We start from the raw sequence: 18,211 nt of genomic DNA, 5'->3' as shown, positions 1-18,211 counted from the left end.
TCATTGGAGATTTAATATTAAATATAATTATAAACAACTAAATTATTAAATATTACTTATAGATATATCAAATATAAGGTATAAATTCATTAGTTCTGAACTGTAAATTCATCAGTTAAAGTATGAACCTATTTTTTAAATTATGAATTTTTAAATTATAATCTATGAATCTGAGTTGCACGTGTGATGAACTAATTATGAATTATGAATCTTTTATTTTTAACCTATAAATCTGTATATTTTTATGAACTTCTAAAATATTATATATGAACTTCAACTATATTTGCAGTGAACTTATGGTTTATAATTTATTTATTATTAACTTACAAATCTGTAATTTTATGATTGATGTATATAGTTTTTACTAATGAACATATGATCGTGTTTTGTAATTTGTAATTATGAATATAAAATTATTTAATTTTGATATTTTATTATTATTATTAAATTTTAAAAGTAAAATATTATTATGTAATGACAAGAAATAACTAAAGTTAATTTCTTAAGTAAAAGTAATATAATTTAATATATAAATATATATATTAAAATATGATTAAATATGTTTTCATTAGAAAAATTAAATTGTTAATAAAGTTTCATATATGTGTGAAATTTCATTTTAATATATGATTTTTTTATTATAAAAATACTAGCATATTATTAGAAGATAAATTGAGTGTTGTGATAAAAAAAATATAAATAACATGAAAAATACAAAATTAAGATTAAAAATATAATAAAAAAATTATTAACAATAATATAGTAAAAAGAGTAATGAGATGGGATATACTAAAAGAAAAATAGTGTTTGTGGAGAGATAGCTTTTTAACATTTGAAAGTAAAAGTTTAAAAGATCTCACATATATATTGTACGCTTGGTACATAAAAGAGTCATGGAGCCGGGTACATAGTATAACAATCCTCATGTTATTCACGGGATTGCCTAAAGAGACTCCTAGTGTTAAAACAACCACGTAACTTAATGAAAGATTATGGCAGAAAATCCTTAGGTGCTTTTAAGCTCTCTTGGCAAACTATGACCCATCAGTTTATTCCGTGTTATCAAAAGATTTTCTAAAATTATTATCGATATGAAAAGTTTCGTTATTTCAACCAATAACAAACCTAACATATAACATACATTGCAAATTACAAACCCTATTTCTTGAGCCGCTTCCCTCCTCCTCCATCTTCTGTCACGATTCCAGCCGCCAGCTGCCCTTCTCTTGCAGCCATAATTTTCTTTGGCGAGTTATTAGCCCAGGGTTCTTTGTTACAAATTGAGTAGTGTCATCATAACTAGCCATATATATTGTCACAAACCAAAAATTTTTCCTTCTCGCACGAAGGTTCAAAGGCCTAAGAAGCCTCTAGAATACGCTAGAAAGCAAGGGAGGATTATAGAAAATTCATCTGGAAGCATCTAAAAGCATCTGGAACATTTTAGAATAATCTAGAAGCATGTAGAATATATAGATAAGTATGGAATTGTGTAGAACATTCTAGATACTTAATCTTAGCCATTAGATCAAATGTATCTCACTGTCCATTGAGGAGGTGGATGCCTATATATAGCTTAGAAAATTCATTTGTAATCATCAAGTAGAATCAAGCTTAAACAAGCAAAAGTTCAATGGAAGAGCAAGCAATCTCTCTCTCTAAAGGCTCTCCAAGCTTTCGTAAGTTCTCTATTATTCTTTTTGCTATCTTAGCTAGCATTTTGTCTAGCATTCGAAGAGTAAAGCTGACTAGCTTACTTGACTGCAAGGAGAAAATAGCTAGTGCCACGCGGTTCATTGGTAGAAAGACCAAGCCCCTGACATCATTTTCTTTGTGAGTTATTAGCTCAGGGTTCTTCGTTACAAATTGAGTAGTGTCATCATAACCAGCCATACACATTCATGGAGACTCGTCGCCCATCATTATTAGAGCTTAGCAGCCCATTATCAGAGAAACGCCAATGACTTGGGCCAAAATATGCATGTACTTCTGGCTCATCAGAGGTACGCCAAGGAATTGTGCTGGTATCTTGGCTTGAAAATGGTGTTTCTCACCCTTATGATCCATCTTGATGGTACTATAGTTCATTCTCACAAGGCATTCACTCCCTCACTCGAATATGATTATGCATGTGATTCATCCTTTGCTACTGGGGAAGGACAAATAATTTTTGTGACTGGCAGTTCGAATCCAATCCGAAAAAGTCCACCTCCTTCATTACTTGATGTTATCAGTGATGTTGACATTGATTCTGTATTTGATAAGTTAATGAGCCATCTTAAAAAGTGTAACCAAAGAATTCAAGAGTTTAGGAAACAATTGAAAGAAACTGATAAAATGCTTGACACTGTTAGGTGATTTTATCCTGATTCTTCTGTAGGGAATACTGAATCACCCTATGAATACTTTAATACGCTACCTCTACCAAGAATGAATAGGCCAAGACTCAACCCTTCTGCCATTGTATTTCAGTTGTATGTTTTTGGTGCTATACATCCATTCATGAGTTGTAAACACAATTGCAAAGGAGATGACGTTTATTAGGGTGAAGTCTCAGAGTCTTATTTGGGAGTCTCTTCTTGCTCCACCTTTCGATACCCTTAAAAAGGATGAACTCTCTGTTGCTCTCATGGATGATATGGGATGGATTTTATTGATTAATAAGGAGCTCAATTTCTTTTGTTATTATCCAATTGAAAGAAAGTGGAATTCATTCTGTGTTTCTCTTCCGCCCAAATTAATTCTAGGAATATAATTCCAAGTTTCAAGATTGGAACTATGTCGTCGATAGTGGCATTCTTTACTGGTACCATCCGTATATGGATACCCTCTTTACATATGATCCAAGAGATAACCTCCTGCTCTTTTCAAAAATTGAAGGCGGCGATAAGCAGATCGAGCCGATGGAAAATCTAGACAAGTATTACTTAGAAACTATACTGTTTAAGCCAATTTTGCTCTATTCGAGAAACCAAGTTCTCAGTCTTGTTTATGTGGGACAGAAACGCCTTTATTTTAAAAAGTTTCTTGTCGAAAAAGTTCAAGGCATGTTGAGAGCTACTTTCTTAGCATTTGAATCTTTCCTCATCCCTGAAAATAGTTCACTTTTGGCTGCTTTTGCTATGGATGTTAGTTTATAAAGTTGGGTTAGGGTTGTTAGTTAGTAGAATGAGTTGTTTTATTAGTTAATAAAGTTGTTGCTCACTTCTTTATCAGCATTATATTTCAATACATATCTGTTAGATTGTTGATAAAAAAATATATGAAAAGTTTCAAACTTTTAACAATTTTTGTTCAAAATATTATCACTAAGTAATTTTAATTATACACATTATAAAGGAGACAAAAATTTTAAATTGGTTTAAGATATTTTAACAGTAATTATTAGCTATAATATATTTTAATAGTTAATTTATACCCTTAAAAAATAAAAGGAAATGAAAAAATTAATTGCAAAAGTAAAATAATGATAAGATCAAGGTGAAATACTGACATTAAAATATCCTAAAAAAATTGAAAAATATAACAATATGTCATTTAGATTTGTTTAGTTTAATAGTTGTTTATTGATTTAAAAATAATGTCATATGTCTTAATAAGAGAACGCAAAGAGAGTGTAATATAGAGAAGGGCCATAGCACTCCTCCAATCGTCATTCAATAACATGACTTCTTTAAGTGCATCAATGAATTCTATACAATTGGATGCATATGAATCACTGAGAGATTAAAGGCTTATTTAAGATAACAGTTGATTGTCTAAAAAGCATATCTAAGTTTGGGAGAGTGGAGCTTGAGAATTGACCAATCTGCGTAAACAAGAAAGGTAAATGTATACATTTATTTAAACCATTAATATTAATTTAGTGAACATTTAATGTATATTTAAATAAATTTTACATATTATACTAGCTATATACTCAATAGGACATTAAACTTATATGCAAAGCGACAATCAAAGATGTCGATGTTTCAACTGGTTGGTGGTATATAGCATGTCCCAAATGCAAATGCTGAGTCCAAAATTACAGCAAAAAAATAAGGTGTAACAATTACGGAGATCCTCTAACTTATTGGTATTTTTATTCATAAATTACAAATTCATTATGAACTATTAACTTATACACCAATAACTATTTAAAATTTAAAGGTATAAAGTAGATGTTGTTGTTGATGACAATACAGGGTGTATAACTTTTCTAACATTTGGTCTTGCAACACATGATTCAATTGGACTTCCAGCTAGCAATCTAATTCAAGGTTCGAAGGATAAATACACACTCCCAACGCTTATGACTCAAATATCCGATGTTCACAAAGTATTTCAGATTATGATAAATACTCGAGTTGATGATCCTTATAACCTATCATTTAAAGTAAATATGACGGTTCTGCTCTTCTAGCCTTGCCCTCTGCTACATAAACCCCTAAAGTGCAACTTTACTCCGGATGTTGTTAACTACAAGCATTAAAAGAAATGTGAGAAGAGCCTTAGACTTCTCTGATTTAGATGTAAGCCAAATAGATATAGCTACCAGACCTTCAGAGGCAACAGAGGAGACATTATAAACTGACTTATTTCCTAAAGAAACCCCAGCAAAAAAAATGGTAATAACTTAAATTTGAATCGATATCACCAGACATTTAATAAATTTTTTTTAATATTTAATTCTATATCTTGTAAATAAGAACAATAATGCAACATCTACATCTAAGGACAGTCCTTAGCATTTGGAAATTATAAATTGCAAGGTAATATAAATTAGCTATTTTAATTTATATGTATTGTTTCATAAAATAAAAAAGTAAACTGTTGTATTCTTTATAATGCAGATTTCGGTTAGGGAAATAAAGGATAGTGTTATGATCGTACGATCCATTACTCCTTGCTTTTTTTATGTTTAGTTCTACCTTTTTCATTTTATGTCATAAACAAAACATGATAATAGTAATTTTTATTCAATTCAAGTTATCAAATGCACCTTTTAAGTGCTATTATATTTACAACTAATATATTAACAGTTACTTTCTATTGTTGAGTGTATGTATTATAATTTTAATGGTTTATATAATAAAAATATAATAAAAACTAATATAAACAAAATAATTTCAGCTCACATATCATGAGTTTGCTTTAATACTTTCTAGAATATTGACACTAAAAGAATTAAAAATTATATAAGGCGAAGAAGTTTCGAACTTTAAAATTCAATGTCATGAAAATAGATGTTTTCTGAAAATTATTTTTGCTATTGTCATTAACAAATTATTAATTATTAATTATTACTATTATTATTAAAATTCTGTCAATATTTGTTTATATATGAGTTTCTAACTTGCAAGTTATTTGTCCTGAAATTTGCATATGCAAGTTATTTGTCATAAAGTTTACTTCAATAACATATGTTAGCAATTGGCAAAATATTTGGAGACAAATTGTACTTTCTCCCAAATATATACATATATACTAATGTACCTTAGGGTTTATCCCTGTCCCTAAGTCCCAACTTATCTTTAGGGTTCTTCTCTACATGTACCTCCTTCAAACTAGATATGGCTATTGTCTAAAATACAAAGAAGTCCTTTCCCTAGCCTACATCTTATTTTATCTTCACTAAGAACAAACATTCACTTTTATACTAATCCTCTTAAACTCCCTACATGTTATACCCCACCACCCAATCAACTTATATGGAACCTATCCATTACCTCTACAAGTTCTTACTCCAGTAATTGCATTTACTACATATATTTCTGCCCATCCTTTCCCTTTACACCCACCGATTATGATGGAGAGCCATGACATTAATGATCTCATTTCTAAAGCAATTCAACTTAACTGCTCTGAGCCACTCATTGTGTTGAAAGAGGAGGATAATGCTTTAAATGTGAATCATGAGCTTTTTTTAGTGGGCAAGCTGCTTACTTTAAGACCGCTGGTAGTGCACATTAATAAAGAGGCCTTGACCAAAGCATGGAGACAAAGTAACATATTCGGTCAACAAGCTGAAGGACCATACTACGTATTAAGTTCTGCAAAAACTACGGATGTTAAAAAGGTCATAGAGGAAAGATCCTGGAGTGTTAGTAACTAGCACTGGTATTAATAAGATGGTTGCCAAACCAACCCCTTGGCGCCTTATGCTTTGACTTCTCTCCCTTCTAGGTGCAAGTCTATGGTCTGGCCTCCAATCAAAAGAATGCTGAAGCTATTCGCGGTTTATTCGAGAACTTGGAAGAGGTTGACCTTTTTTAAGAGAAGGTAACTTGTTGGTAATATTTCCTTTGTCTTAGAGTCCTTATTGACACCAGGAAACCTTTACTTAGGGGATTCATGTCCCCAAAAAGGAATGGGGAAGCCTCATGGCTAGAATTCAAGTATGAAAAGCTTTATAATATTTACTTCACTTACGAAAGGCTAAGGCATAGTATAAGAGGTTGTAACTTCCAGTTCGAATAAGAGGAGGGTCAATCCAAACTAAAGTATGGTGCATCGTTAAGTATATAATGAAAAAACATGTGAAATCAACTAGTACTCCAAAGTCGGGAGTTAGCTCCAAGCAAGCGCAAGTGAGGGTACAACAATAAGAATCTCTTAATGGCCCGCTAGTAAAAAAAATCAAGTTGTCACTACATGGAAACTTGTTCCTCCTAAAGCTTGCATAGGTATCATCCAAGAGTCAGTTTCCTTTTTGCATGGAACGTCTCAAAAAGTTCGACCATATTCTTTTTTAGTGAAATAATCGCCTTTTGACAAAGGACAGGGATAGTGCAGTGACACAAATATAGTGGGTGCGATGTCCAACTTCCTGCCCCTCTCTCTTGCAGACATATTTCATGATCTGATGGTAAGTAATTCTCTATTTAACTTAGGCCTTAGGAGCCTGCAAGTTGGACTGAGTATACATACCTAGTTCTCCCTTGACTTGGCCAAGCCTATACCCAAGCGCAGCCCATCTTGACCAAACAAGACCTAATTCCTCCTTATGCCCCCCTAATTTAATAGCACTACTATCTCAGCCACAACCCAACATTCCATACACATACTGACTCGACCAACACAGACCCCCAATAACATCCTTATTCTTAATCTAGCCCATGGAGAAAGCCTTACAATTTTTTTTCTCAAGCTTACCCCCTTTTATAGCCCGTTATCTATCCTTTTAATGCATTCTAGACCCAACCCAAATGTGACGATGTTGCAAGCAAAAAGGCTAGAACAACAACCCAAAATGGCTCTACAACTAAATTGAAGCTCTTTGATTTTCTTACCGTTGCTAAACTTCTACAAATGAATCAACCCATCACTACTTAGCAGAAAAGGAAGTTGCATTCCAAATCTAAACTGAAACCCTTGCATTTTTGCATGAAAGTCTATAAGCCAATTGTTTTCCTATTTTGACGAGATGGTGATTCGAGCTTGCCAGCAATATAAATCTAACCAGCTTGACAAGGTCCAAGTGGTGAATCGAGATGCAATTTCAAACATTAAAACTAGTAGTGAGAGACCTCTTCCAATCAATGCCCTACCATCGAAAATGAGAATGAAAAAGCTAGTAAGGCATTCAGGGTAGTCCTTAAAGCAAACAATGGCATAAACTAAAAATGAGAAAAAGAAAGGAAAATAATGATTGGTGAGGGAGAGATGAAAACAAGGGAGAAAAGGTGTGTGAAAGACAACGAGAACTCTAACATGGTATCGGCACATGCAATGAGAATCTTATTTTAGAACAGTCAGGGTTTAAAGAACCCCCTGATTATCCATAACCTAAAGAGTATATGACCAATACCCATTCCCTAGATGTCATTTATTTAGCTAAAACTAAAAACCTAGTAATTTTGTTAGGAAAAAGTTAAATAGTTGTGTTTTTTTATATTTATTTTGTTGACCCATCCAGTTCTAAGGCTTCAGCCTCCTTTAATGTTATTTCTTTTAATTATTTTTTTGTCCACTGTAAGATCTTGGAACCTTATGGTAATGTGAGTTGGTACCTGCTTGTCCTTCACTTGAGTAGCGAACCACCATGTCACCGGACTCAATGTAATGTGCTTCGATTCTATAGCCAAACTTTGAGCCTAAATACGGTGAACTGTGGAGATTTCAATCTTTTATTACATGCGGATGAAAAGTAGGGGGGAATTTCTGTATATGACTGCTACCGTATGACAGAATTTTGATGCCTTATTACGGGCTTTTCACTAATGATATGAGTTTCACAGGATATCCTTTTATGTAGAACAATAGATGGCATGGAACATATAATATTCAGAAAAGATTAGATTGTTTTACTTGTTCTACGACATGGATTATTCTTTTTCCGGAGACAATGATTACACACCTTGAAGATGTGGGTTCAGATCACCATCCCATCTTAATTCATTCATGCCCTTCCTTAAAGAGGATGCAATGTCAGTCTTTTTTTGATTCTAGATGGGTAGAAGATGAAGATACAGAAGGAGTGGTTGGCGCTGCTTGGAGCAGCACTACAATAGGAACTCCAATGTTTTCAGTTCATCAGAAGATTAAAGAAAGTCATAATATATGAGTTAGACAAAACTAAGTTTGGAAAGATTTATTGTTACCAGTTGGCATAGCTATGAGATCTCTAGGTTAGAGATCTACTTGTTAATGAGGTTTGTGTAATACCCGAAATTTCTTTTTAATAATAATAATAATAATAATAATAATAACTAATAAGAATTTTGATGATGATAATAATAATAAAACTAAAAATCTTATAGTTTAATGGATATGATTTGAATAACAAGTTTTTATTTAATTTTATTTTAATTAATTGAATTGGGATGATTTAAAATAGAATTTTAATGTTAGATAAGAAAAATAAAGGGATTTATTTAACTATATCTAATTAATAGATTTTCATAGGTCACACTCAATTTTCTCTCAATATGAATTTATAAATTAAATATTTTGAAGGTTATGAAAAAAATAGTAAATAATATTTTTATAAAGAATTTATTGGAGAATGGTAAATTTTAATTAGCAAATAGTATTGGACTAAATTGAAAAATAATCAACAAATTAATTATTTAAGTTAATTAAGTGTTAGGATCAATTTGACAATTAATTATGAGATAGGGGCTAAAAGTATAATTGCATTAATATGGGGTTTAAATAAGAATTTTTATGGTTCGTATTTTTTGTAATTAAGTATGTCGGTAAGGGCATTTTAGTAATATTACCATTAAAAGCAAGAGTAGATAAATAACTCTCTATTTATAATAATTCTAATTTGATCCAAAATAAGTAATTAGGAGCTTAATTGGAATGCTAAAGAAAAGCTGGAGGGTTAAAGAGGAATTTTTAGAGAGAAATAATTAGTAATTAAAAAAGATGAGGAACTAAATGATTGTGTAAAAGTTGGAGGACCAATTTGCGATAAAAAAAAAAGAAAAAAAAAAGAAAAGAAAAGGAAAGAAAGAGAACGAAGAAGAAGAGGGAAGAGGAAGCTTGCTTCGGCATCAATGGCAGATTGGTGGAGGAATCTCGGTTGAGGGTGGTGGCGATGGCGAGAGATGCAACTATCAACGGCGAGCACGCTTATGGCGACGGCGGCGGCAGTGAATGGCGATGGCAGGCGCGGAAAAGAGAAAGGCAGCCGCAGCTTTCTTACCATCGTTCATGGCGTTTCCAACAATCATTGCCGATGGTTCTAGGCTCAAAATTATCAGCAACTTCTAGGCTTCCTTTTCCGCCCATCGTCACCCCTTGAGGCTGCCGGAATTGCAAAATCCGACGAGGTGAATAGTGTAGTGGCAGTTTGGGTTTTTCTTGATTTTTGGTGAGTACTGGCAAGGTATGGTTGATCGGAGTTCATGATGAACTCCCCTCAGCTCAAGCTTTCCAATGGCATTAATTTTACGTCAATCGGACTCCGTTTGAAAATCGACGGTTGATACTGTCCATGATTTTCTCCGGATGATCGGGTACTGGATTGGAGAATCGGCTGCTAGATCATCATAGTGACCGATTTATCAAGCGTCTCGATAGTTCTTTATCTTCTTGATTTTAGAGATTGTTAATTAAAAATCTATATTGATTAATTATTGTGTAGTTTTGTGGTGGATATGATGGAGTTGAATCAGTTTGATACCAGAAAATCATGTGTGGGTTGATTGTCGAAATAAATATTATGTCGGACTGTCTGCCAATAATTGTAATCTGTGGTGTGTTGCAGAATTGGAAAAAATGGTGTAGTTTTGGTAGCCTGACTTCCCTTAATTAATTGATGAATATTAGAAATGTTCCTGGTAGGTCCTAGACCCGTTATACGGGAGGTAAATGTTCGTATTTTAAGGAAAGTTTTGCCGAATTTTCGGTAGAATTTTTTTTTGATTCGAAATTCTTAGACAGTCAATTTTAGGAGTCTAGGCCTAGGGTTATTTATTAAATTTTTTACTTTTATTGATTGAATTGTTCCCATGAATAGATAATCTATCATTTCAAATCCCCTCACCCGAGGCATAAGAGCAGAGCAAGTGAATCATCAGAACTATGAATTAAAGTCATATATCTGTTATACTTGTGTCATGCTAAAGTTTTATATAGCAATTCTGATTTATTGATTTGAAGATTTATATTTATTTATTTACTATTCCTATATCATTTTCTACATCATTAATATTGTGAATGCATGTTGACTCGGGATGAGACGCAGTAGAACATGCCACCTGATGAGTTGCATCAGGACCGCATGCGCATCGGTATAAATCTGAGACAGGTAGTAAAAGAATAATTTAAGACTTACCCTGGTCGAGTTTAACTCTCTAGGCTAGAAGAGTTTGATTGCCGGATTAAAGGTCTCTGGTCGAGCGTTTCTCTCTGGGCGCCAGCTTTATTAGAGATTAAGTAACCAGACTAGATTTAACGACTCTGGTCGAGCTGCGCTCTCTGGGCGCCAATTCTGTTGAAATGGGAGAGCCAAAAAGTCTATTAGTATTGGGGTTAGGGTTCTGTTGAGATACTCGTCCCGTAGCATGTAAAATATATTTTGTTGAATCATGGCATGACACGTGTTTTTACATGACCTGATATTTTATTTTGATGAAACAAATGTTTTATTGAGGTGGTTGTATTCTTTTTTGGATTTATGATTTTAACTCACTCTCGCGACTGACAGTCTCAAATTTAACTGTCTTTTTTCAGGTGTTTGTTATTTTTCCGCAGTTCTTTTCCTCTAGCAGCCCAACTTCCTTTATCTCCGTGTTTTAATGTAATTGATTCTATTGGTATGTTTGGTTTTTCTAAAAGTTCTAGATTCGCCGCAGTAGTAATTTCAAAACTTATCATTTTGTAATGGCATGTGAATTCAGATATTGCTTATTTATGTTGGTAGACTGAATTAAATATGTAGTATCTAAGTGGTTAAAAGTTGGTTATGAAATAGTGTTATAATGGATAGAATCTGGATTATACTTTAATTGAGTTAGTGAAAAGCCAGACTTGCTACGGGTTTTGGTGGCTTTATGCCTATCTATTTCCTAGCGCCAGTTACGGGTCCACAAATCGGGTCGTGACAGATTGGAGAGAAGAAGAGTCTTGAGCTCAGATTATGTGGTTACGTTTAGGGGATAGAAAACATGATGGGGCCTTTTCAATAGATTCAAGGTACAGCGTGTAGGGAACGAGGTATTTTTCCATATGGCCTCCAGTTACTTCTAGCATATTTACACATCTTTGAACCCCTTGAATATAAATTTGGTATATGATTTAGCAAGTCCTTGGGTGACTGAGCTTATGAATGGAGGCCTAACAAGATTGGTGTCTAATACAGAAATTAAAAAAGTTGTGTTCTCTGTAAATCTTGTAAAGCTACAAGACATGACGGTATGATGAGTAAGTTCTTTCAATTTTACTGTAGCATTATGGTACTGATATATGCAAGGTTATCTTAAGCTTCTCCAAATCTGGAAAATCGCCATATAGCTTCAATCATACGGTAATCACTCTAATCCTTAAACAACATCCCACTGACATGGCTTTTTGTTTTATAAGATTAATTCTGAAATATTAACTTCTAGACTATAATCTATTTATCTTGAAGATAGTAAGCGATTCACAAAGTGCTTTTATTAAAGGTAGAGCAATCTCATATAATATTCTTATTGCCTATGATCTCATACATAATCTTAAAAACCGAGTTGGGACTTTATGCGGGATGGGAATTAAACTTGATATGAGCAAGGCCTATGAGAGAGTGCAGTGGTGTTTCCTAAAGCGGATGATGGAACGTTTATGGTTTTGTCCAAAATGGATTGGGTGGATTTTCAGAATGTGTCTCAACGATTTCATATTTTGTCAAATGTAATAGAGAGACAAGAGGTTATATTAAGCCCTTTAGAGGCCTCAGACAAGGAGATCCGCTTTTGCCATACCTGTTCATTATTTGTGCAGAGGGCCTTTCTTAGTTGTTCAAAAGGGCGAAAAGGGATAGTCGTATAACATGGATTAAGATTGCTAGAAATAGCCCTCCCGTGTCTTATCTCCTGTTTGCAGATGACTCATTAATTTTTTGCTAAAGCTTCAAAGGAAGAAGCTTCCAGGATATGTGAAATGATAAATGTTTTTTGTGAAGCTAGCAAGCAAGTGGTGAACAAGAGTAAGTCATCCATCTTCTTTAGTAAGAACACTCCAGGGAACATTAGGACATTGTTGGCCCAAAGAATAGGCATCTCCTCGATTGGTAGCTAGGATAAATATTTAGGATTACCAGCGATTGTCTCTAGATCTAAGAATTAAACCTTTGCTGAGGTCAAGGAAAGAGTGGCAAATAGGCTTGACAGCTGGAAGAGTAAACTCCTCTCTATGGGTGGTAAGGAAGTCATGATAAAAGCAGTTGCATCAGCACTCGCTATCTATTTTATGTCATATTTTCTTTTGCCTTCCAACCTTTATAAGAAGATTAATAGTTCGGTTAGTCAGTTTTGGTAGGGATAAAAAGAGAGCGAAAAATGCATTTGGTCTCTTGGAAGAAGATGTGTAAACTAAAGAAGGAGGGTGGTTTGGGCTTTCGAGATTTGAGGGGCTTTATTTTGGCTTTGTTGGCCAAACAATGCTGGAGAATTATCCAAGCTCTAAATTATGTCCTTGCAAAAGTATTGAAAGGAAAAATACTTTCCCTATGGATGCCTAATGGAAGCCGAGTCGAGACACCAACAATCGCGGGCTTGGCAAAGCTAAATGAAAGGGCAGAGCCTCCTTTCTTAAAGGCTTCAATGGCAGGTTTAAGAGTAGAACACGAATCCACTGTATACTAAACCCGTAAATTCCCTTTTCCTTCCTATTTAAAGCTTCCATTGGTAATGAAAGGGTGGCGAGTATGCATTGGGTTTCTCAGCTAATTGATGGGTCATCGGGCCTGTGGAAAGAAGAGCTAGTCAAGAGCATGTTCTGCTCATCTGATGCAGAGCTTATTCTATCCTTGCCAATTAGTATCACTGGTGCACAAGATAGACTGATTTCACATTCTTTTCAAAGCGAAGAGTATACAGTGAAGTGTGGTTATTACATAGCACAAGGTGTCAAAGAGCAGACCCTATTATCAGATACTATGGCGTACGGGACCAGACAGTTTTGGAATGAGCTAGTTTAAGGACTACTGATTTCATCTAAGATAAAAAAAAAATTACTTATGGAAGCTTCTGAATAATAGGGTGGTTGTAGGGGAAAGCATTTCTCATAGGAGAGTGACATTCCAGTCAGTTACACATATTTGTACATTAGCCTAGTATGGGAAGACATTCGTAGAAAGCTAGACACTACTGGTTAATCATCTCAAGTTTCTAAGTATTTTTGCGAAAAATAGTATATGCTATTGTAGTTTTATGGGCGCTTTAGAAAGCACGAAATGCACTCATTTTTGAAGCGCATGACTTGACGGTGGAATTTATTCTCCAAAAGGCTGCAGCTATCTTTCGAGATTTTGGTCTTTGCAAAGTGGATACTCCCCCTACTGGCCCTAGCAGGGAATAGGAGACCGATAATAATGATCAATGGTGTCACGGCCCGCCTCACAATTGGGCAATGAAGGCTACCCATGACACGGCCGTGTTGGATTCAACACCGCCCGTGTTACCAACACGACCACAAACACGGCCGTGTTAGATGCGTCAAAATATGAAAGAGCTAGAAGCTTCTAGAGAACACGGCCACAGAGAGAACACGGCCATAGAGAGTAACACGGCCAGGAACACCAAACCGTGTTCTCAACACGGCCGTGTTGGTGACAGGGGGAAGCCTATAAATACCTCCTCCATGTTTCATTTGTAATATAGAGAAAGAGATAGAGAACTAAGCAATATAAGCTTACATTTCCAAAACTCTTGTGCTCTCTTTGTGCCACTTTCTTAAGCTTACTTCCGCTGGCGTAATTGCTGCCATTTTGCCGAGTTTGGCATCCGAGGGAAGGCTGACTAGCAATCTTGACTTCGGGGAAATAAAGTGAGCTAGGCCGCATGTGGGCAAAGTTTGGGGATAAAACAAAACTCACGTGACAGTTGGTATCAAAGCCAAGTTCGTGTCAAAGCCCAGTTGGCATTAGAGCGCGGTTGAGTTCTTTGGGGAATTCTTGCACGAGATTATGGCCAAAGTTGGTGAGCAATCCACTTCTACCGCTCCTCCCATTCCAAGGGAAGGAGGAAAGGATAGCGGAAAGGGCCGTAGGGATAAGTCCCACGACGTGATTGGCGCGATGGAGGAAAGGCTAGTCAAGGTGGAGACTGCCATGTCCGATTGGTATAATAAAATCGAAGACATGGACCTTCGCATCGAGAAGCTAGAGTCCAAGGAGGACGATGGAGAGCTTCGCGGGGAGATGCAAGGTGCCTTTAATATTCTCGCCGACAATGTAGCGAGGGACAATGAGGCTCTTAAGAAGTTGCTTGCCCAATGCCTGGAGAAGGTCGATAAGCTCGAGGTGGAGCTTAACTTGTGCAAGGCCACGTTGGCGAATAGTGGGGGAGCGCAAGTAATAATGGTGCACAAAGTCAATGCTCCTAAACCAAAGGCCTACGGTGGGGCTAGGAGTGCAAGGGAGATCGACAACTTCTTGTGGAACTTGGAGGGATACTTCGATGCAGTGGGCATAGTGGATGACGCCACTAAGGTAAAGTCCGTATCTCTCTACTTAAGTGATATTGCTACCGTATGGTGGAGACGCAGGTGCGAGGATGTGAAAAAGGGCCTTTGCACCATTAATACATGGGATGATTTTGTGTGGGAGCTTAAGAAGCAATTTTATCCCGACAATGCCGAGAAGGAGGCAAGGTCAAAGCTTCGACGACTTCAACATAGAGATGGCTACATTCGGGAATATGTGAAAGAATTCTCCGAATTGATGTTGGAGATTCCCGAATTGGGAGAGAAAGAAGCATTCCATGCCTTCATTGATGGTTTGTGTCGATGGGCTCAATTAGAGCTAGAAAGTGCAAGACCTTGCCACCGCGATGGCGGTTGCCGAGTCCTTGATAGAGTTGAAGAAGAAGGACTCATTCAAGCCAAAGATAAAGAAGTACGAAGGAAGTGACAAAGGTGGTGGAGATAGAGGAAAATCTTCTACCAAAGATGGCAAGGCTTCATACAAGGATAAAGGCAAGTGGAAGAAGGAAGACAAGCGTAGTTCTTCTCCGAAAAAGCTTGCTTGCTTCATCTGCAATGGACCTCATCATGCTTACGAGTGTCCAAAGCGTGGGAAGCTTGGAGCTTTAGTAATCACCAAAGAGGAGAAGCGAGAAGAAGAACGAAGAATTGCTTCCCTTCGACTCCTCAATGCCATCCAAGCTAAAGTGGAGCAGAAGCCTCGTGGTCGGATGTACGTGGAGACTAACATCGGAGGCAAAAGCATCCAAGCCATGGTGAATACCAGGGCTGATACGGTGTACATGGCGAAGGAGGTGGCTGACTCTATAGGGCTGCCTTATAAAAAGGAAAAAGGCTTCATCAAGGGCGTGAATGCGAAGAGGCTACCTATCATTGGCATAGCGAAAGGGACCAACATTCGAATAGGCCAATGGCAAGGTAAGGTCGATATCACCATTGCTCCTATTGATGATCAACGATTCTATCTTGGCATGGACTTCCTCGACATGGTGAAGGCATTCTTAGTTCCCTACGCCAACACCATGTGCATAATGGAGAATGGCCAACCTTGTGTGGTGCCGATAAAGAGGGAGCTAAGCCAAGATATAATGGTATCGGCCATCCAACTCTCTAAAAGGGTAAAAAGGAAGGAGCCTACCTTCCTAGTAACCCTCAAGATGGAAAAAGGTCCCCATATTAATGGTGCCACAGTTCCAAGCCCTATCCAAGGCGTGCTTGATGAGTTTAAAGATGTTATTCCGCCTGAGCTGCCGAAAAAGCTTCCTCCACGATGAGAGATGGACCACGAGATCGAGTTAGAACCGGGAGCCAAACCACCCGCCTTTGCACCCTATCGTATGGCGCCTCCTGAGCTAGAGGAACTAAAGAGGCAACTTAAGGAGCTACTTGATGCAGGCTACATAAGGCCATCCAAAGCTCCATATGGTGCGCCGGTCCTGTTTCAAAAGAAACACGACGGTTCTCTTCGGTTATGCATAGTCTACCGTGTGCTAAACAAGATCACAATCAAGAATAAGTACCCGATTCCTAACATTGCCGACATCTTCGATCAACTTGGTGGTGCTAAGTGGTTTACCAAGTTGGATTTACGGTCCGGGTACTACTAAGTGCGCATTTCCGAGGGACATGAGCCAAGGACAGCATGCGTGACGAGATATGGATCATACGAATTCCTTGTTATGCCCTTTGGTCTTACAAATGCACCGGCCACATTCTGTACATTTATGAACAAGGTACTTGCTCTTTACCTTGATCAGTTTGTCGTTGTTTACCTTGATGATATTGTTGTGTATAGCAACACTTTGAAAGAGCACGTAGAGCATCTAAGGCTAGTGTTCAAAGCTTTGCGGGATAACGAGCTCTACGTCAAAAATGAGAAATGCTCTTTTGCCCAACGAGAGGTGGCATTCCTTGGGCATATCGTTGGCGATGGAAAGCTACGGATGGATGGTTCAAAGGTGAAGGTCATCCAAGATTGGGAGCCGCCAACCAAGGTGACCGAGTTGAGATCTTTCCTTGGTTTGGTGAACTATTATCGGAGGTTCATCAAGGGCTATTCTTCCATTGCCACTCCTTTGACGGATCTATTAAAGAAGGGTCGTGCTTGGGATTGGTCTACGAAGCGCCAACAAGCCTTTGAAGGGCTAAAGAAGGCCATCATGGAGGAGTCGGTCTTAGCACTTCCCGACCAACTAAGGCATTCGAAATCCACACAGATGCTTCCGACTTTGCTATTGGTGGAGTACTTATGCAAGAGGGGCATCCAATAGCCTTCGAAAGCAGGAAACTGAATGACACCAAAAAGAAGTATACGGTGCAAGAGAAGGAGATCCTTAAAGAGTGCCACGACAGCAAGTGGGCGGGTCATCCCGGCATACAACGCATAATGGCGCTTGTGGAGAATGCCTACTATTGGCCTCGCATGAGGGAAGATATGGAGGCCTACGTGAGGACTTGTCTTGTGTGTCAACAAGACAAGATGGAGCAACAAGCCCCGAGTGGTTTAATAGAGCCACTTCCTATTCCTGGAAGACCATGGGAAAGTGTCTCTATGGATTTTATCGTGGGGCTTCCTTTGTCCGAAGGTTGTGCATAGATCTTCGTGGTGGTGGATCGATTCTCGAAATATGGCATCTTCATTCCCGCTCCAAAGGCCGTCACCGCCGAAGAAGCTGCCCATCTTTTCATGAAACATGTGGTGAAGTATTGGGGTGTGCCAAAATCAATAGTGAGCGATCGAGATACTCGCTTCACGGATCATTTTTGGACAGAGTTGTTCAAGCTGCTAGGTACCGACCTCAGGTTCTCTACAAGCATGCACCCCCAAACCGATGGGCAAACCGAGAGGATCAATGCACTCTTGGAACTATATCTGAGGCACTGCATGAGTGCCAATCAACGAGATTGGGCGAAGCTGCTTGATGTTGCCCAATTCTCTTACAATTTGCAAAGAAGCGAGTCTACAGGCAAGAGTCCATTCGAGATAGTTACGGGCCAACAACTCTACACACCAAGCACTCTTGCCATGGATTGGTCAAGCCAAAGTCCACCCGCCTTCAAGCTTGCGAAGGAATGGAGGGAGCAAGCCGACGTT

General features: G+C 37.2%; 1 protein-coding gene across 1 annotated transcript; it reads left to right on the top strand.

Annotated features, from left to right (window-relative positions):
- Window positions 1-16,841: 16,841 nt before the first annotated feature.
- LOC125370642 (uncharacterized mitochondrial protein AtMg00860-like) lies at window positions 16,842-17,387 on the top strand. The gene has a single exon (XM_048376935.1). It carries the CDS (start codon window positions 16,842-16,844, stop codon window positions 17,385-17,387), a length of 546 nt encoding a protein of 181 aa, XP_048232892.1.
- Window positions 17,388-18,211: the final 824 nt, after the last annotated feature.

Source organism: Ricinus communis, chromosome 7 (assembly GCF_019578655.1).
Source record: "Ricinus communis isolate WT05 ecotype wild-type chromosome 7, ASM1957865v1, whole genome shotgun sequence".
Lineage (NCBI taxonomy): Eukaryota > Viridiplantae > Streptophyta > Magnoliopsida > Malpighiales > Euphorbiaceae > Ricinus > Ricinus communis.
Note: the sequence above shows the minus strand (reverse complement) of the source record. Positions and strands in the feature narration are given on the sequence as shown.

What these genes read in the sequence shown, in the direction of transcription:
- LOC125370642 (XM_048376935.1), top strand. Translation starts at nt 16,842, where the DNA reads ATGAACAAGGTACTTGCTCTTTACCTTGATCAGTTTGTCGTTGTTTAC.